This window comes from Nematostella vectensis, chromosome 6, assembly GCF_932526225.1.
Source record: "Nematostella vectensis chromosome 6, jaNemVect1.1, whole genome shotgun sequence".
NCBI lineage: Eukaryota > Metazoa > Cnidaria > Anthozoa > Actiniaria > Edwardsiidae > Nematostella > Nematostella vectensis.
Genome location: NC_064039.1, coordinates 12,806,810 through 12,828,351, shown reverse-complemented (window position 1 = coordinate 12,828,351; position 21,542 = coordinate 12,806,810). Strand labels below are relative to the sequence as shown.

Sequence of the window (21,542 nt, the reverse complement as noted above, 5' to 3'; positions counted from 1 at the left end):
GTCTCCTCAGAGATAGATGGACCTTTTGTTCCTTCAAAAATCAGCATTCATTAAAGAATGTCGATCAACCACTACTTTGTTATTGTTTATTATTGAAAATACAAAAGTTTATACGCAAGAAAAATTCAAATTAACAATTTCGAATGAATTGACGTTGTTATTGGAAATAATTGGTTTCTTTGAGTCGCTCTGCATTGAGCGGGAGCATAAAATAGCCACTAAATACTCGTCTCCAAAGTGATAGATGGACTGCTTTCATAATCAGTATTCATTAAGAAGACATATCACACCAGCGTAGACCCTTCTTGAGAGATGTGGCCGCTGCGTATCAAGCGTTACGGTGGAGTTTCGAGCGAAGAATGTGGCGCGTTTCTGCAGGGGCGGCGGAAGGGAAGGGGCAGGGGGGGGGGGGGGGGGGTGGGGGCAGCGCCCACTCTCGATAGCAATGGGCCTAATGGGCTCAGGTTAAGTATTGGAAAGAGGGCTTTTGCCATGGGTACGGGCAGGAGTGTATGATTCTCTCTGGTACACGGGACAAAGCTGGAAAACACGCATTACCCAGGGGGGTGTAGGGGGTGGGAACGCATCCCCCCCCCACACACACACACACACACACAAAACGGCCGAATGTTAATTTCCAATGGACGTGGATTTGTAGACAAAACTATAGCTTGCAACAAAGGCAAAAAAAATCACTTTTTTCGTCATATTTTTATCAGAGAACTCATTAAATCCCTTCCCCCTGGAAAAAAATCGGTCCACTTTTTCGGATTTCGCACCCCCCCCCCCCCCCCCCAGAGAAAAATCCTGGGTACGGGCCTGAATTAACAAAGTAAAAGGTAACTTAGCATCTGCGGATAAAAGCAGGGAGTCCAAGGCTACTGTCAGTGATTTTATATAGAAGAACATATTGGGAATGTATGTTGCAAAAAATATTAAAGGGCGTTTAATTTTGCTTTTGATAGACACGTTACGAATTTTGCTTTTATCAGTATATACCTCATATGATACAAAATATCATAAATCCGCGGTATTTTCAGTTTAAATAATAACAACAATAAAGGTTGGCTCTCACTGTGACGCAAGCGCAAGCGTAAGCGCAAACGGAAGCGCAACACAAGTGAAAATCAAGCGCAATCGCAAGCAAATCCAGCAGTTGCGTTCTCTTGCGCTTGCGCTTGCGCCTGCTATACGCTTGTGTTTCTGTGAGAATCGGAAAATTACGTGCGCTGCGCTTGCGCTTACGTCCAAGTGAGAACCAACCTTAACACCAAAGCAAGCATTGTTGTCCACATGGTTATGAAAAACGCATGATACTACAGCGAGATGTTCATATAACTTCGTCATAGCACTCAGCTGCAGGGTGCGCTACCTCATCTCGAGGTGACACCTCACGGTACAATGTACACTTTCCCGCCTCACTGCCACCCGCCTGAGGTACGTAGGTTACTGATTTGCACTCAGTAGTCCGCTGACACCACATAGCGCAGTCGAGACTTCCAGTCGTACCCAGCGTGCGGATGACGGCTTTTGTATCTGTTCGAGCGCAGCCTTGGGCGGGTTTATAAAACCCTCGGTATTGATCTGGTTCTGAGTAAAATTTATAAAGGTTAGCTTTTTCAGAGGTAAGACCTCTTTTCGGGCTTGGATCCTGTGCTTTCGGGGATGAACTAGGAAGTGTGGGGTTTAATTTTCATGGAATCCCGGTCACGATGAGAGGCTAGGGATAGTTGGATAGGATGCCTTAATTTAAAATTCCTTATTCTTGCAATCTTTCAGATAAGAGGACCCCATACCCAAAGTTGCCTTTTGATACAACCCTATCCGAGACCGACGCCCTCCGCGGTTTTTAAAGGGCAGGCAAACACAATATCTCCAGCCTTCTTTTTTCTTTAGGAGGGGGCGTAAGGGATTGTGGTGATGCGGTTTTGCCATAAATCTGGCGCGTATCTTTTTTTTTTCGTATTTTATTTCGAGGTATTGCGGTTTTTTTAGACTGTGAGTTTACGGTTATTGACGGTTTTTGACGTTCTTCTGTGCGGTTTTTGTGCGGTTTTTCTGTGCTATAATGCGTTTTTTGTACCCCTCCCTTAGGCTCCCCTCCTTTAGCGAGCAGATAAATCTAGCGTGTGCGTCGCCGCCCCTCCGCCGTAAATAAATCTGAAGATCCCTTTTACCTGGTGGCGGAGTGGTAGGAGAAATGCCAGCATCAACGTACTGGTACTCGATAGAAAAGCCTGCTTGCTTCACGCCCAAGGGGACTGGGAACTTATCCGAGTAGAAACGGAACCATAACGGCGTATCGACTGTTAGATTCATAGCCATGCCGGCACAGCTCGAATTGTAGCACCTTTAAGAAAATCGCAGAAAGAGCTTGTCATAATACTAGAAACATTTTGAAATGACCCAGTGATACATATGATAACGTTACATATCAATCAATTGCTGTTCGTTTTTCTAAATTGTCTAAAAGAGCCTAGGGCGAGCGCGCGGGATACCTGTGATATTCTAAAACGATAGGGACTAGGCTCCATTTCCAAGATGGCTGCCAGCGAAATCGTAGTAAGCATGAATTCCTGCAAGTTTACGTGGAAATTCTCGCCTTACAAAGCTCTAGAGCGAAAAAAAGCGAAAAAATGATTGAAGCGGACTCCCAAATATGGTATGTAATGCCTAATAAGGAAATGACTGAGCGAGCTAGAAAAACGAAATTTTAAAATAAGAAAATAAGATTGACTGGCATGCAATATCCAGGGAAGAAAAGAGGCGGGGAACTAATCTATATAAGGAGAAGGGTGGGTCAGACAGCTATACTGGTGACAAAAATATCAAATTCAGAATGATACGTCATCACGTGATCGTCAGTGATTGGTTACTGAGTACGGCTCCTGAAAGCAATGTCCTGAAAGAGGACGCTGGATCCCGTTTGTTTTCCTATCCCGTCTTCCTGGTCGCTGTTTACTTCCATCCCGTCTTCCTGGTCGCTGTTTACTCAGGGGCGTAGCCAGGGGGGTGGCCTGGGGGCCCGGGCCCCCCTTTTAGCAGCCAAAATTACAGTAAATGTATGGTACATTATCTAAAATACAAGAGAAAATGCCTTGAAAGTCCTTTTTGGGCCCCCTTCTGTTAAAAATCCTGGTTACGCCGCTGTTACTTTCATTCCGTCTTCCTGGTCGCTGTTTACCTCCATCCCGTCTTCCTGGTCGCTGTTCACCTCCATCCCGTCTTCCTGGTCGCTGTTCACCTCCATCCCGTCTTCCTGGTCGCTGTTCACCTCCATCCCGTCTTCCTGGTCGCTGTTCACCTCCATCCCGTCTTCCTGGTCGCTGTTCACCTCCATCCCGTCTTCCTGGTCGCTGTTCACCTCCATCCCGTCTTCCTGGTCGCTGTTCACCTCCATCCCGTCTTCCTGGTCGCTGTTCACCTCCATCCCGTCTTCCTGGTCGCTGTTCACCTCCATCCCGTCTTCCTGGTCGCTGTTCACCTCCATCCCGTCTTCCTGGTCGCTGTTCACCTCCATCCCGTCTTCCTGGTCGCTGTTCACCTCCATCCCGTCTTCCTGGTCGCTGTTCACCTCCATCCCGTCTTCCTGGTCGCTTCCTCAATCACGTCGTGGGCACAATTTCCCTCAATTTTTTTTACGAAACCCCTGTCGACGTCACGGAATGAAAACCATCCACATGGTAAATGTCAAGTGGTATCATTTTTATTGGAAAATGCCCCATCTAAGAATTCTCCATCCTTGGCGCATTTGCACTTAGGAAGCTATATACACCTATTTGAAATGACATTGTACTCGGAAAAACCATATATCGTATTCCGCAGTGCTTCATGGATATCAAGTAAATAAGCAAGTAAGTTTAAATAAAAACAAATCCAGTCTTCAAAAAATGTGTTTATGTTCCAGTGAACATTCGCATAGGTTTTAGATACCAGGATTCGGTCTTTTATACGCTACCAAAAAAGTGCTGCGGCCCGGTCAACAGAAATTCTTTCGCCTAAATGATTGCAAATTGGGTGTGTTCAACAAAAAAAATTCTTACCCCTTAGTGATAGCAAATCGGGTGTGTTCAACAGAAATTCTTACCCCTGAGAGATAAGCAAATTGGGTGTGGTCAACAGAAATTCTTAGAGATAGCAAATTGGGTGTGTTCAACCTAAATTCTTACCCCTAAGAGATAGCAAATTGGGTGTGGTCAACATAAATTCTTACCCCCAAGAAGAGATAGCAAATTGGGCATTAATATATAAATTCTTACCCCTAAGAGATAGCAAATTGGGTGTGGTCTAAGGAACTTTTATAACAGAGTCGGAAAAAACAGTTCAACACCCCCCGAAGGAATAGCAGTTGGTCGAATTTTTTACCCTTAAAGATGGCAGAATCAGAGAAATCCTTCCACATTACCTAAGGGATAGCAGTTGGTCAAGATTTTATAAAGATAGGACGATCCCCCCGTCTACTTTCCTGGAGAGTCCCCCGGGATGCTGCGGGTTACAATACATTGATTTCCGAGTGCAACGTTATTTGAAATAGGTGTAGTAGTAGGTATAATGTTTTATATATTATATTTTATAATAGATAATAACGTGCTTTTTATCCCCTACTGTTCCTGGATAAATATAGATCGAATTACCAATTACCAAACATATTGAACTGATTTCCGGTCTGTATTCAATATAAACAGAATTCCCTCTGTTACCAGATTTGTATCTCTACATGCAGACGTAGAAAAGAAACACTCGTCTTATCACACGCAGAAGCAATAAGGTAAGCATGTAACGCCCAACCAAATACAATGCCTTTAAATGTGGCTCTTGTCAAAAACCTCGTTGTTTAAAACACGGCCACTTTACACCCAGATACGATGTAGCACTCTAAACCTCCTGACTCTCTCGCGGCTCTCAGACCTGATCCGACTTTCCCAACTCGAGATTTCCACTTTCCCGTTCGCCGGATTACAGTATACTATGTGTAATCTTTGGCGAACGCATGCTAACTTAGAGTACCAGTAAAACAAAGTGAGCATACGTACACAAAAATTGCACGATAATGCAAGCCTTGGCTTTATTTTTCAAGCAAATCCGAATGTCGTGGGATGGTACCATTATAAGTTCAAGCAGGAGCTTTCTTGGATCTTGTAACCCCTAGTAATCAACCTACGCTATTACAATTCTACAGTTACACATTAAATGGTTTCTAGAACTAGTCATAAAAACGAGTCATAAAAACTTATTCGTTTGGTATCTAGTTTTCTTAGGATTCTCGGCTTTACACAGCGCAATGGCGTATTTGCGTACCGTACTCGGATTACGTGCATTCGTTAAGAAAGATGACAAAGTTTGTTTATCCCGTAAACATTTTCAAAACTTTTTATACGATTTTTTTCTCGTAATTCATCTAACGACCATTTAATAGCTGGTAGCTTTGAATCGATTTAGTCTTGAATCAATTTCCAGCTGTTTATAGCTATCACTTTTCTACTGGTCCTTCCCTTACGCGTAGAAATCAGCGGGAACGAGACACGAATGGAGAAGGGAGCCCGCCATATGTCCCCCATCCTCACCAAGAATTAACCCTATATCCTCCCCTACGAAGATTTCTTACTTGACTAGAAGCGCGCCACTGCTGTTCACGCCTCGGCGGATCTCCAGGTGATCGCAAAGCGGCATAGCACAGGGACTCAAGAGGTCGTTCTGTAACATAAGCGACGTTACTTTTATCCGGGAGTAGTGCCCCTTCGGAGGTATTAGTATCCATGTGCAGTTCAGCAGACCAGGGTAGGGCATGGGCCAGTTAGGGGACGAGAAGTTTCCATTCGGGCTCACGAGGTCATTCGGCCCACAGTGTCCTGTGACAAAAAAAATAAACGAGCTGAGAAATGGTGTCCATTTTAATCAATAAACCATATTTCAAAAATTAATATATCAATTTTCTTTTTTTTTATGTTTTTTTATTTTACTTCACGACATCGATTGCACTTATTTAATCATACCAGTTAATCTTGTTTTAATAACTGTCGTTTTTTCTAGCTTGCTCATTTCCTTATTAGGCATTACATACCATATTTGGGAGTCCGCATCAATGATTTTTTTTTTTGCGTTTTTATCGCTCTAGAGCTTTAAAAGTCGAAACATTTCCACGTAAACTTGCAGGAATTCGTGTTTACTACGATTTTGCAGGCAGCCATCTTGGAAATGGAGCCTAGTCCCTAACAACGTTTTAGAATATCACAGGTCGTACCCGCGCGCTCGCCCCAGGCTCATTTAGAAAAACACCATTGATTGATATGTTATTCAGCCTGCTAGCCGGCTCTTCTAATCTCCGGAGAGCCGGCTATCAGGCTATTCTTTATTTTTTAACCATTATTTTTCATTCATTATACGTTTTTTAAAAATTATTTTTTATCTCAGTTTAGAATTATTTATTTTGATATTTTTTTTCCGGACCCCTCTTTTTTTTTTTTTTTTTTTTTTAAATCATTCTACTTTTTATCTCTATTTCTTGATGATAATAATTGGCCACAAACCTCCGGCCTCATCACGGACCCTTTTTTTCTAGTGATCGCCCAAAACTGACGATTTTAATGATCTAATATGAGGAAATCAGGGTTTTTTTAATGAGCGCTGTTTGTCTTGTCTGACACAGGCTTGTAGAAAGAGGACACCGTGTCTTTTTTAATGCTTTAAGATGGTCACCGGAATTGACTACATCCCAGCTCGAATGAAAACACTAAGTTACGTAGACAATTTGCAAAACATTTTATACAATTCTGAATTTGGATGTGTTCTCATGCTCTCTATAGCTAAATTATTTCTCAATCTCAAAACGGAAACCACAATATACCGGAATAATGCAAACCTGGGCTAACATAGACAGCCTTATATGTTCTTACTTGACAATCCCGAATACGAAATCGAGAACCGCACTCCCTCGATCGAGCCACCCGTATCCATGGCAACATGCACTTGATTGGCTGTCGAGTACATGGCGTAAGACGGTGCCGAGGTTCCGCACAGTGATGCTATGGTGAGGTTGGAGGATGAACCATCTAGAACTTTGAGGGAGGCGGGGCATGTCACGTTGATTGACGTGACGTTTAGCCTAATGTACAGGTCGGAACTGAGGCGTATGGTTCGCGTGCAGTTTCCGTGATAGAAAGATGGGTACAATGGATTACGTACTTCTCCATTTGACAAAGTTATTACCGTTTGATTGCACGCTGAAAAAGAAATACAACAACACACTAATATAGTAAAGCAGCGGCCATTTGATATGAGGCAGGGAGGTAACAAAACTTTATTCACGTCCGAAATTATTTTGTGGCAAGCTGGCCAAGCTGCCGATGTTTTATACTTGCAATGTCGCTGTTTCTTTTTGATCATTTGAGGATCATCTGCTAAAGCTTTAGGTTATTTTAATTATTTTATAAGGAATTTTCGTTATCGACCCGTCATATATGAAATAGCCATTCATGCTCTAATTTTAAAAATCATGGGCGGATTTTGGCCGCGCCATAAGTGGGTCATATACTATCCTTTATGGAATGAAAATTCCTTATGCAATCCTTTCCTTCGAGTCATTAGTGTATGCGTTTATGTGCGAGCCACTTATGTTTTTGTTGTAAATTCTTTGTACTTTGTGAAAAATTAAAATATAGAATGAAATAAAACGAAGTATTTTTACTTTAATAAAACAAATTTAATGTATAATTATCATTTTATCAAAAGCAAAACTTGGGCAGCAGACTATAACATAAACGTTATGCTTGATGTAATACACTTTAAGAGAAGGACAAAGCCGAAACAGGACTCGAAGCGGGTGAGAGCCGCCCGCTTAGAGTGTCAGCTTTGTGAAGAGATGTGTGTAACTTGAGTTTAGTGCAATCATCAATGGTCAAAAAATGAGCAATGGTACATTAACATTACCTACCATGGCAAGGGAGGGAGAAGATGAAAAAGAACCCCAAAAAGATAACATAGTTCGCAGATAGCATGTTTCCTGTCGATATAGCGTAGCAATTCCTTTTCAGTAAATTCATACTCTTGCTTTTGATCTTCAAAATCAAATTAGTTTTCCAATTCTATACAGCTGAGTAATTAAGTAAACACATTTAAAATTTAATTGCGCGCTTCCACTTATAAAAACTGATGTAATGATTTTTCAAAAAACGTTAATGAGGAAACCGTGATAATGTAATTGATGAAATTTTTCTTTCTTTTTCTTCTACAGAATAATGAAACCTTCTAAGCATAGAAGTTAGGATAAGGAGATATGTTGCGCAAACAATGAAAGTATTTGGATAAAAACGTGAAAAGAGGCGCTTTGACTATACAAACTTTATTGAATCTTATCTTTTCTTTAGACTGACGTTTTGATTAACGGAAATCTCATTAGAAAGAAGCAAGGTTTTGGTGGTAGCAATATAAGAGTATGAAATCAATCAAGCCGTCTAAAAACCATTCCAGGATTGCCTATAAGAAATCTCCGTTATCAATCTCTTTCCCTTAGGGACGGGCCATAAGAAAAATGAAGGGGGGTGGGGAGGATTCAGTCGTGCATGTTTTACTTAATGGTCCGTTCCATATAAAGAGTTCTGCCGTTACATTGAAAACCAACACCGTTTGGGACTCTCAAGAACTGTCCTCATTAAAGGGGTGTCAGGGTAATATCTAACAGAGAATGTATTGAGCTTTCTTCGGGGCTTGAGTCTTTAATAACAAGGTTTTAATGAATTTACCCCCCATTTCTCGCAGTAACCCCCGCCCCGCGCGCACAATAGCTATTGGGAGGGGGGGGGGGGGGGGGGGGCTTACTGCTATATCACAGAGGCAAATAGATGTATATAGCTACTGCTATATCACAGATGCAAATGGGTGTGTAAAGCTACTGATATATCACAGATACAAATAGATGTATATAGCTACTGCTATATCATAGATGCAAATAGATGTATATAGCTACTGCTATCAGATGCAAATAGATGTATATACCTACTGCTATATAATAGATGTATATAGCTACTGCTAAATCACAGATGCAAATAGATGTATATAGCTACTGCTATATCACAGATGCAAATAGATGTTAATAGCTACTTTTATGTCATAGATGCAAATAGATGTATCTAGCTACTGCTATATCACAGATGCAAATAGATGTTAATAGCTACTTTTATATCATAGATGCAAATAGATGTATTTAGCTACTGCTATATCACAAATGCAAATAGATGTTAATAGCTACTTTTGTATCATAGATGCAAATAGATGCAGCGGCGTAGCCAGGATTTTTAACAGGAGGGGCCCAAAAGGTCATTTCAAGGCATTTTCTGCTATATTTTAGATAATGTCTCATTTTTGGCTTCATTTTTGGCTGCTAGAAAGGGGGTCCGGGCCCTTGGGTCACCCCTCTGGCTACGCCCCTGAGATGTATATAGCTACTACTATATCATAGATGCAAATAGACTTACTATTTGTAGACAAAACTATAAAGCATAAGCGAATTATACCCCGTTCCCACGTATCCGTTTTCGTTTGAAAACGCAACCTTTTTATTCCGTTTCAAAAAGATCCGCGTCAAAACGAAGCGTTTTCATTTTGATACGACCCGTACCCACAAAAACGCAGAAACGATACGAAAACGATAACAAGTTCTACAGCGCATGCCTACTCGCGCGCCAAGTGGAATGGACCTGAGTTATCACGCCATCGTTTTCAAAAGGTTCCGTTTTCGTCCTTCCCCACGGCACCGAAGGGGTATCGTTTTAAAATTGTTCCACTCTGGAGCTCGTTTTCAAATCGTTCCCTTTTCGCGTTTACGTGTGGACGATACACGTATCCTTAACAAAAAGGTTGCATTTTCAAACGAAAACGGATACGTGGGGACGGGAGGCATTTTAGATCACTCTGTTATGTCATAAATCTATAAGTCAAACTTTTTTGTAGTCAAATCCGATAAAAAACGTCCCGTGGAGATGCTGCAATGGCATAAAAAAATCCTTTTTGTTCTTTCGGGGGTGGTTGGATTTGTATCAGAAAACTCACCCACTCCCCCACACACCCACCCCTCGGAAAAATGAGGTCCACATTCGGATTTCGCACCCCCCTAAGAGAAATCCTGAGTGCGGGCATGTAAACAATGCAATTCTTGAGGTTATACAAAATATCGAGCAAGGCGTTTTTAAATCCACGAATGATTTAAAAAAGAGAAACATTTCTGCATCCTCAATGCATAACAAATCTCCTACATTCACGCCCAGTCCGTGGCGCTCAGCTCGGTATTCCTGTGGCTTCCGGGCTTCATGTGGTTGAAGATACGACCCACCTCAGCTCTTGTCTCACGGCACAAGGCAAGTTGGTAAAAAGAGACAAACTTACCAAATTGACCGACTTGTCAATAAACATCCGCAACATCTGCTCCCAATAAAAACACTCCTTGCTGCAAACACCCAAGACTGACCATCTAAACGTTTGCTAGTGCAGGCAAATTTGCCCGTCTGTTATTTGACGTACTGGAGTACTCTGTCTATCCTTACCGTAAAACACTTTGCATAAAAAAAGCACAAGTCCACCTATCAGACAAGGAAGAGTGACTTGGCGAACATCGACAGCTAATAACTAATATCCGGGGGATTGTGACTTAACGTCTTTGACAAACAAAATATCAGGAATCCAGACCATCGAGAGACAGCGGCAAGAGACTGCCAACAGAAAGCATATACTGATATTAGAACTACTAGCGTCCAAGTTTAGCATAGTGACTAAGGTGAACTTAATCTGATTAAGGTGAGTCAGAGGAAATCTGCTTAACACTATTAGAAAATCAAAGATAGAGAGTTTCTTTAAGAGGCTTGTAATGCTGAGAATTTTTGGTTAGGACGAAAAAGGCGTTTCGCTACAAGTTAAAAAAGTAGGGAATCATACTTTATGTAAGTTTAGTTTAAATTTGAGATCGATGAATCATTGTATTTCGAATCCCGGTGCGTTTACGATTATATTGAACTATCTTTTGAATTTATTTTGGGGATGAAAGACGTTTTCTGTAAAACCTGTCTAGGGAAGCAAGAATGTCAGGCGTCTGTCACAGCTCTATAAAAGAAGATAGCGTAATTTTTCAATATCATTTCTCAAAGACGGATTTCTCGGTAATTGCCCCAAGTTAAAATGTAATTTGCTCTTTTTTTGCCAGCGATACGTCAGTATCAGACCCAATAGCGCAAGAGTTCAAGTACTTAGAGTCAGGCTCTCGGTATGATTTACGAGCTCAATTAATTAAAATAAGGCGTCTCAAAACCTAGATCACATTGTTTACAATTGGACACTAATTAACACAGTGCATCAAACCAATAGACAAATTATTATTAAAAAGAACTCATTTCACGCCTTTAGGAAAATGATTAGTAGAGGATTGATTTAAAATGTTTAGTTAAACAATGTGCATTTTGTTCTTTTCTTAGCTATAGTCGTTTTGGAAAGAAAAAAATAATAGCAAAATCTCACAACTTTCATCCGTCTGTTCATCTAGAAAGAAATCCAACAAAGGGCAGTAACCTGTTTCGTTGGAGTACATCGAGTTGTTAGAAGCCCTGTATTTCGTGGCGGTAGTTGTAATTGTTTACCGATCAGTCACTAATTTGACAAGTGCTAGATAAACACGGATTCAGAAAGGAAGGCGTCTTTATTAGTACTTTGACAGTTCTTTATTGTTTGATGCTGATATACTTTATGAGAAAAGTTTCTTTTACTTAACAATGCCGGCACAATATAACACCGTGGTTTACATTCTTATTCTGTATTTGACGGGTAGGTGGTATTTATTTCAACTACTTTTTAATTTTCCGGATTATCCATGCGAGTTATTAAGTTATATTTCCCTCATTTTGCCGTTATCTTTATTCAATCAATCTTCTCAGATTGATATCATTTACTTCTTCGACCATAATGCATTGCGAGTTTGGTTTACATGGTCAGGGGCGGGTCCAGGAGTTCCAGAAAGGGGGGGGGGGGGGGGGGTGGGGCGAAGCAAGAGTTTCAAGAAAGGAGGGGGATTCAATGTTCTTCCGTGGATTTCCTTATACTGTTATATTTCTTGTAATTTTTTAGGCCAATTATCTGAAAATAGGAGGCGGGGTCCTCATGCCCCACCACTGAATCCCCTCTGATGGATGGTTCATCATGCGTTGCTCATTTAGGTTTTATAGGCTACTATACATTGCGTTCATTGTTTTACATCCATTTCAAATAAGTTTGCACCCGGAGAATCCTAGTCCAGAATGTCGAGCGCAAAGAGAGTCCCAGGTCTTCAGCTTAGAATATTTCCTTTTCTGGAAACACTTTTTTTGTTTTGACATTCGGGGCATCAAAACATTAAAACCAATCACAACCAATCACAGATCAAATTGTAAGATGACGTCATAACACTAGCTGGACCTAAGTAAAAAAAAAACATGGCGGCCATAGAGAGACGATAATATGAGCATAAAACAGCAAAGATGTGGTAAACATTTAAATTTCGAATGGCTATGTTCGGTGGGAAAGTCCGATTCGCTATAGTCAATATATGACGGCGAGGATGATGGTCATCACGATTGAATTACAGCTTGGAAGCGTAATTATACTGGAATTCGAAGACACACTTAACGGTGGACAAGCAGGCATGGATTCTTGACCCTGGAGTTGACTACTCAGTACTGCAAATGGTTTTCGTTGCGTCCTCCGAAGCTCATAATACATGCATAAATACATGCCTTACGGTGTGTTGTGTTTAGTTTCAATAAGTTATATATGCAGCCCGTCCGAGTTTGCCGGTCGATCATGAACATTCAGTTTTCAAATTGCCTTGTGCAGGCGCTGTTAAAAATTGATTCGGGGTCTAGAATTTTTCAAAGGTGGTCCAATTTATAAAAACTATTACAATAGCTTTGTGCTAAAAAAGGATTGGACCATTGGACCACAGAACCACACCTGGATCAGCCACTGCAGAAAATGACCTGACACAACAGTATCTCATATTTGTTTTAATGACTTAATAGTGGTATAAGCTTATATCATCTCATCTCCTACACACAAAAAGCATGTGGTATACAGAATATCAAATAAAACAAATAGAAGACACAGTTTGAATTTTTTTTTGATTGGCTTGTACCAACCAGCCCATCTTTTGTATAACTCATAAATCTAAATATTTGACAATGTCCCTAGAGCATGGGGGGTCTGGGGGAACTGGGGGGTCAGTTTGTAACCATACTTTCAAAAAGTGTAATAGTCAATAACACATAGTTTGAACAAATAAAACAAATATTCAAAAAAAAGAATAGTAGTAAGTTTTTTATCACAAAGAGTGGAATAGGAAGGAGAAAATTCAATGATCTCTCTGTCCATCCTTATATACTTATCTTTATCTTCTTTGCCATGGTCAATATCTGAAATAAATTGTAACAATTATATTAAGAAAAGAGGGAGGGATTTCTTTTCAATTTGATTTATAGAGTACAGTAGCTTATTATTTATGATGGCCTTATTGCAGAGGAGCAAACTGAAACTATAGCCTCACACACTAATTTTATTTTTACTCAATTTAGCTAGTTAAAAATAAACTTTGGCAGCGCTGTATAAGATTTCTGGTTTTAAAATCAGCCAGAAAAAGCAAAAAATGATAGCAATAAATACGGCTAGGCTAGCTATCAATCGAAGCAGTCCACTTGACAGTGTAGGGGGGCCCCTTGTTTCCTATATTTATGTCGGTGATGTGCAGAGCTCAACACGATATTGTTTAAAGAAGCCAAACGTCCCAGCAACTGGCGTCGCGTCTCATATAGAGACATACCGATTTCGAAAGCTACATAACCCCTTATTCCCAGAATTATTGTTTTCAAAGCCCAGAAAAACTATTGTAGAGAGATCTTGGCAAATTTCTACATGTGTTTGGGTTCGGAATCGGTCAAACATGGCGCTGCAGAGCTCCAATTCCCTTCGAATAAATACTTACCATCTTCCACATTTTTACTCCATCGCTTCGAAGCCTTGCACGAGATATCTTGGGAAGATATCCTAACACACTGGCTGCTCTAAAATTGCAAAAATCGACGAGGAAAAGCTTTTAAAGCGAAAAATATATCTTCCCGGCGGTAATGGGCGAGGGGCTTGAATGATGACGTCATTATCCATTTAGGCCGCCATATTTGTGTTTCCAGAAAAGGAAATATTCTGAGCTGGTCTGAACTAGGAGAATCCATGTGTTGTAGTCCGCAATGCCTCATGGGTATCAAATACATGAGCTACCTTATAACACTTTATTTTCGCGTCACTTTAATTTCGCGATTTTAAAAGATTCGCGAAAATAAAGTGACGCTAAAATTAAGTATCGCGAAAATTACACCAGAAGCCTTTGGGGGAATATTTGCCGTTTAATAAGCTTAATCAAGAGACCATAACCTAAGAGAACGAATATTTCCTCCGCTTTTCTCTGCCTTATTGGGTCAAATGCAATCGAAGTTTTTCCAACACGTTCGTATGGGTATTCTTTCTTAGCGTATTAGTTTATGATACTTATGCCACCAATTTTAAATATTGAAAATCTAATAATAACAAAAATAGAATTATCCATGCATTAGTATCTTATACTCTAGAAATAGAATATGAAGCAATACAACATGGGGTCGAACTGTGAATCTAACTAACGAAAATATTCTGAACAGATTGCCTAGAAAATCCGTGACCAGTTTTGGCAATTCTACTTTTCCCTTTTCGGGCGAATAAGGTTAACTGAGAGGTTGGAAAAAACTTAAGAAATTCATTACACTCTTTTTTTTTTTATAAAAACGTCTTATTTTCAGTTGAGGCTGGGCCGTTCTTATTTTTGCAGCATTTTATTAAGGCTGAAAATGTTCTTAATGATGTTCTTAAAGAGAACGTGACACGAAATCCTCTTTTGCTTATTTTGACAAATTGACTAGTTAGTATAGTAGCGTTATACCCAACAATAATTCCTCTAACGGACGGAAACCTGATTTTTGATCCTTTTAAAATGAGCAATTTTGGCAAATTTTCGCATGAAACCGGCGACATCCGAATATCTAATTTGCATATCACTTGTGACGTCAAGAGTTGTACAAGTGGGTGATAAACATTAGACATTCCCATACAAAATAGGACGACCCCCACCCAAAATACACATATAATTGATCGTGGATTCCGAATCTTCCCCAGAAAAAAGCTGAGTGTAACCTGAGCAAAGTATCCATAAGGAATCCTTCAGCAATTGGAGCGGTGATTTTTATTAATATTTTTAAAAAGATTTTGAACACCATTAGCGCGCGAATCACCCAACTTTTCGGCAAACTCACTCCTTTTTCGATCACAATTGTGATCAAAGCAATAAGACATACGCTGTTAATAATTGCGAAACGATATTACAAGGCAAAAAGTAACGCATCTATATTTCTGCAAAGCAGAATAAATATTTTGAAAGCGTCTATGCTTTCAAACAATACAGGGAAAAAAATGTTTATAATTTTTTTCGTACAATTTATAATTATTGCGAATTGTCACAAGAACAAAACACGCTCTTAGAAGAACATTTTTACGCACTAAATAAAACTAAAAAAAACTTAATAAAACTAAATAAAACTTTTATGCACTAAATAATGAAACCTATAGATTACAAGGGAAGCAAGCTATAAATCATCCACACAAAGAGATAAAAAACGTCAAGATATCAAACTCGAGAAACGACTGGAAATCTAGAATCTAAAAAGAAGGTTGAGATGCGAGGACTAAAACTCATCAATGAGTAAACAGCAAAAAAAACTCGATTGTATTTAATTCTCTACAAATGCAGTATATGTTACTAGCATTATAATCCCTTAATAGTTTTAATGTTTTTTAAAAGAAAAACTGCCATCAAAACTTGGTATAAGTGAAAGGGAATGTACAACAACCGCACAAATGTACATTTACTAGCAAAACAACGGCGGCAAAACAAAGCGTACGGTGCGATAAGAAAACACTCACAAGAAAACTTTTCACCCTTCACCGTGCTTTTCTTGGTTCTAGAACAAATTCGAATTTTATGTTTACCCTTCCTCCCTCCCGATTGTAAGGACTGGTTATTGTCAATAACTCGACTGTTTTTAATGTAGAGAAATATCATTCCTTGAATGACTGAATCAAATTATGTTGTCAATCGGCGCTGTAAAACAAATTATTTCGCTTTCCCGTTCGGCAATTTGTTGTACTTTGAGACTCAGCAGTGAATCAGATTATTACAATTATAACATTTTCCACCCCGGGGTGCTGTTTGAAGTAAACTGGTATTTTTGTGAGTTTACTAACTTTAGTGAAGTTTTTACCCGCCCCGTCTTTTATGGCCGTTCGCATTCGCACGTGAAAAAAAAGGTAATTATATCTACAACTCAGTTTGCGAATAAAAATTCATTGAAATGAAGTCCAATCCAATAGAACATATTTTAATAATCAAAACATTCATCCTTACCGGTACAAATGAAGCATAGTGCTCAAAACAAGCCAAAATAATCCGGTTGAAATTCATTTGCTTGAATGAACTGATCGACTCGAACTAGTAAACACTCCAGAGATGTCTTTTCATTCCATTCACTTCAGGTTTCGATTAATTCCCTATCTTAGTGATAGGAAAAAGTTGTTCTTGGATCCATTGTTTGAAAATTGTAATCATCTTTCTTTACCAAGTCTTGAAAAGAGAAAAAATACAAGAGATATACTCGTCCTCATCTTTACAAATCTACAATGGCAAGCGAAGTCCGACTGGAACCCCGTCAAGTGTGTACAACTCTTGACGTCAGCCAATCAAAAAAAAGTCGCCAAGACAAGACGTTTTCAAAACACGATTTCAAAAATTCCTGTAATCAATATCGATAGCTATATTTTGTTATAAAAGCTTATGTATTTTTCGTGTCATGGTCTCTTTAAATATTAGTGTTTATAAAATATATTACCCAATGAATTATTAGGAGGAGAAATTATATTACACAAATGATCAATAGCAATATAATATTTAAGGTTATTATTTATTTAGTGGATACAATTTAACACTGCATTTTAGAACACATAAGACTAAAGAAGCAATGTGTTGCTAATAATTGAGCCTTTTCATGTTCTTAGCATTTTCAAGGTGAAATCTCAGGCTGGACGTTCTTATAAAAAAGGTTCTTATAAAAAAAGAGTGTATTTCTTTTTTCCTGTCGATCTTAGAAAAACATTAACATGCAGTTTTTTTGCTAATCAAACCTTGTCAAGAGTTCAGAAAATTAATTTTTCTCTAGCTTTTCTCGATTTTTATCCTCTCAAAAGGCGCGGTTTTGCTTTGGGCAATTTACATCTCTAACAGAAATATTGAAGCCAAGAATTACTGGTAGTTGTTTTTTCGCGAAAACAAAGAAAACAAGTAAAAAGTCACGGTCCGATTTCGGCAATTCGTCTGCTCACATCCTGCAGACGTGCGTATCGTGTGACGTGGCTTGTTTGTTTTTCGATGCTTTTTACCACGGTATCCATGGGGAAGGCACGTTTTGTATTGATGAGCTTTTTTGGCACAAATTAATCAACTATATAGGGCCTCCCCCTCTAGTTATGAAAATAAAGCTCTCCCTCGTAAGTTATTCAGGGATAGATTGATTGAGCAAGGATCGAGCGTTGGACGCAAACTTCTAAAAATCGAACTACGTCTTGTATCACCGCTTAATGTAACACTAACGCTTAATTTAAGAACACTCGACGCTTAATGTAATAACCAAAAACACAGTAAATAAGGTTGATAAAATTGTTTAGCCAATATTTTTAATTTTTACCAAATAACTTTTATTACCCTTTTATTGAAAGAAAATTATAAAAATCAAGAAAATCTAGTAGTGCAATGTGAAAGGAAGAAAGGGAATTTGGACAGTGTAGGCAAGTATGAAGCACATTCACTGGCAAAAGCAATATGCTTATGTATAGAAATGTGTTGTGAGCTGATATGGTTTTAAATGTTGAAGAGAATAAAAAAGCACCCATTTTGCTGTAAAAAAAACTATAGTTGTTTTCAATTCTTCAATGTTCCGTTATTGATGATACCTACAAATACACCCAAACAAGTTTTTCTGGGTTAAACAACAACAAAAAATAAACCTACATACATATCCCACTCTACACCTGTGCATCACGAACTCTTCTATGAACGGCTTCACTCACACATTGCATATATACATACATATATGTATTAAGCTTAATAAGCCTCTGGATTCAGCTTTTCCCTTATAGTACTTACATTTAAAATATTCAATAAAAGATTGATTGATTGATTATAATATGGCTTAAATAGATTGTACGCTGGCTCCGCTTTTTGGCAGTGCCTAAATCTATATATTATTCCTATTTTTTAGAATATATTTTCGCGCGTCTTCTTGTTGTTTTTTTTTACAGAAAGATTTTCGTGTTGCCCCGCGGGCCCGCGAATCGACCGCTCAAAACGCGCGCTCAATCGTTGGCATACAATAAGGAACTGGAGGGAACTAGTTGCGTTAGAGTGATATCACCACGCCTCCACAGTAGTGCAGCATGTGGGACAGTCTCTTGGGGCACAATTGAATTTCTCCATATTATCGAACTCAAGACGATTTCGCGGCGCTGAATTCCGTTTGGATGACGTGTTGGAGAAACGCGATATCAATAGAACGCATGTTTCCATGTCCCATAAGACACAATGTCCAAGGCCCAGCGGATCTCGAGTCCCTGTGGCTCCTCCTTCTGCTATACTGATGATATGTTTTACATTTTTAACATGAAAAATAATCACATTGTGAAGTTGTCAGGGTAACCCTCCCCGAGACCTAGAATAATTGCTCATTTCCCACCCTCTCAGCCTGATTTTCATACCATCACCGTGTGCGCTCAATAAATCGACTGAGGCGAAACTTTTATTGATAGGCTGAAAATCAGGCTCTCCCCTTCGTGGCTTCAGCCTTTGAATAAACTAGGCCTAACTCTACAGCGGGGCAGCATTTATTATTTATTGATGTTCGCGGTCGTTTTTAATAAGATTTTTTTATACGAACGTTTAGCCTGATATTTTCCAAAATGTTAAGAGCCGCCATAAGGATCTCGAGGCTCAAGTTCATAAGAGCTTTTTTTTTTACAAATTACCCAAAAATTAACGATTATAGCCGAATTCTTTGTTGCGCGATCGCGAGAATTTGTTAATCCATTTCTCGTCTGATAGCGCGTTGTCAATCATACCAACGTGACCAATCAATTCTCTGTGTGCAGTCAAATGGTTTATGATGGGGGAGGGGGGGGGGGGGATCCGAAAAAGCTGGAGCCCCCGGTGGACCAAATTTTTCTGGGGGAGGGGGGATGAGGGAGTTTTCTGATAAAAATCTGACCACGCCTGACAGAACAAAAAAAGTTTTTTTCATGCCTTTGCAGTACCTCCACGGGATGTTTATTGTCGGATTTGGCTACAAATAAAGTCTGACTTATGGATTAATGACATACCAGAGTGATCTAGCTTATACTTAATAGTTTTGCCTACGAATATCACGTCTATTGAGAACCGAAAGTGGACTTTTGGCCTTTGTGGGGGAATGCTTTCGCACCCCCTGCACCCCGAATTGCCGAAAGTGGCCCGTAACTTTTTTCTTGTTTTTTTTTTTGTTACCTCGAAATGAAAAAAAACTAATTTTAGGCTTCTGTATTTGTAAGAGTTGAGAAAACGCGCAGCAAAATCGTGCCTTTTTGAGAAGATGGAAATCGAGAAAAAGCTATAGAAAAATTAATTTCCCTCTTCTATTGCAAAATACGGAAAAGCTAGATTTTAATGGAAAAATGTAGGACAATTTTCTAAACTCTTGACAAATTTTGACTAGCAAAAATGGATTTTAATGTATATTCAAGATCGAAAGGACAAAAGAAATTTCTTGTGTCTGTTACCTTATTCGCCTGAAAAGTGAAAAGTAGAATTGCGAAACTGGTCACGGATTCCAGAACCTACCGTTTTCCAGTTTTAATTCGGTATCACATCAACATGCGTCTCCTAAAATCTTCCCAGCATGCTGTTCGCTTATCAACTTGATCCAATCCCCCACGCAACGTAAGAATGGTAAATGGCTGATGGCAAGATGTATCATCTGAGGAGTAAAACTTCTATATTGCGTTGCAAATGATAACTATATAACGTCATAATTTCTTTTTGGGTTCACCATAAGCTTTGTGCGATTAGATAAGACAAGCAGTAGAATCTCAGACTTCAAATATTGTTTTATTCATCTCTAATTTTCTGTTATTTGTTTACTACTCTATTTGTTATTTGTTTACTACTATATTGCAAAGGATAATATAGATAAAAAATAAAAAACAATCACAGGAAGCTCACAGAGAAACCATTAGAGGTTACGCGAGCTATATAAGTTCCAATAATATTCTAAGAATTAACACACTCACTCCTGCACCGCACAGAGCCGGCCGGTAATACAAGGCAATGTAATAATTGAAATTTAATTGAAAATCAATTAACTTCAGCTATCATTCTATTGGATATAAATAAAAAAATATCAATGCAGGATAAGGGGTTGTAGTTTTGGATTATTATAAGTATTGTTGTTGCTTTTATAGTTGCGTTTTGATGACGGTTCAGTATTAGCTATGCTCGGAACATGAGTGTCTTGTGATGCGAGAGAGGCGTACAAAGGTTACTAAGCTGTAGGACGCCTAGTGTTTTCGAAAGCTTGTTGGTAGCTATACCGGGAAGGCATAGATAGCATGGCATCTACTATATTATTAGTAATGAGATTTCATATTTGTCATAAAAAATAGTGATTTATATAAAGGGAAACTTAAACGCCTACATAAATTCCATGAAATTGCATCGTTAAATTCGTTCATGTTTATCACCTACTTGTCATTTGGCGCCCCCACCTTTTGTCCGCCGCCTTTGACATTAATTTAGGATTGGTTAATGCAACTTATTTCGCTCTACTCTTAAAACAACTTTTGGCCGGGTATTAAACGCTGAAACAATGTATTACCTAAAAGTAAAATAAGAAAACGAACTTAAACCAAAACGAAAAGCATAATCATGTCATGATAACATTGTTCAGATAAAATAGCGTACTAAATATCTGATTTTTTAGTATGACAAAGAAGACCGGCTTTTTAGGCCAATCCAAGAGGATCCAGAGGATTGGTTACAGATTAGAAAAAAAAATACATAAATCGAGTGTTTTTTTTTCTATGACTGGGACAAATAGGCTTAACGGAAATTCTTTGCTAAACGTTAAGTCCACTTTACGAAACAATGGTTTTATGTGAGCGTAATCGCGTCCTTTTATACACCGCGGACATTATTAACAGCCTTGATTTTAACCATCTCTCGCAAATTATAGCATATCTGCGACTTCCGTGTTTCTTGCCGACGAGAAGAGCAAGCAAAAAGAAAATTTAATTCAAAATGAACCACTAAGAGCAATCATCAATTATGAACTAACTCGTTGGAGAGAAATTAAGAAGTAATCAAGGCGTAGACACTAAGG

At 39.1% G+C, this 21,542-nt stretch overlaps 1 protein-coding gene and 1 long non-coding RNA gene across 3 annotated transcripts; both read right to left on the bottom strand.

The window, feature by feature from the left end:
- Positions 1–970: 970 nt before the first annotated feature.
- Positions 971–8,676, bottom strand: LOC5521051 (tolloid-like protein 1). Of its 2 annotated transcripts, XM_048728952.1 has the most exons (5): positions 7,931–8,676; positions 6,894–7,220; positions 5,606–5,849; positions 2,178–2,350; positions 971–1,590 (listed from the first exon to the last, which is right to left on the bottom strand). In XM_048728952.1, the coding sequence occupies exons 1-5, from the start codon at positions 8,037–8,039 to the stop codon at positions 1,331–1,333; spliced, it is 1,113 nt and encodes a 370-aa protein (XP_048584909.1). In that variant the 5' UTR covers positions 8,040–8,676; the 3' UTR covers positions 971–1,330. The 2 variants fall into 2 exon arrangements, with proteins under 2 accessions (XP_048584909.1, XP_048584908.1); XM_048728951.1 differs by lacking the exon at positions 7,931–8,676 and having other exon boundaries at positions 6,894–7,790.
- Positions 8,677–13,116: 4,440 nt separating this feature from the next.
- On the bottom strand, positions 13,117–14,417 carry LOC125567920. The gene is made up of 2 exons (XR_007311903.1): positions 13,988–14,417; positions 13,117–13,421 (listed from the first exon to the last, which is right to left on the bottom strand). It is a non-coding gene; the product is annotated as an uncharacterized LOC125567920 (long non-coding RNA).
- Positions 14,418–21,542: the final 7,125 nt, after the last annotated feature.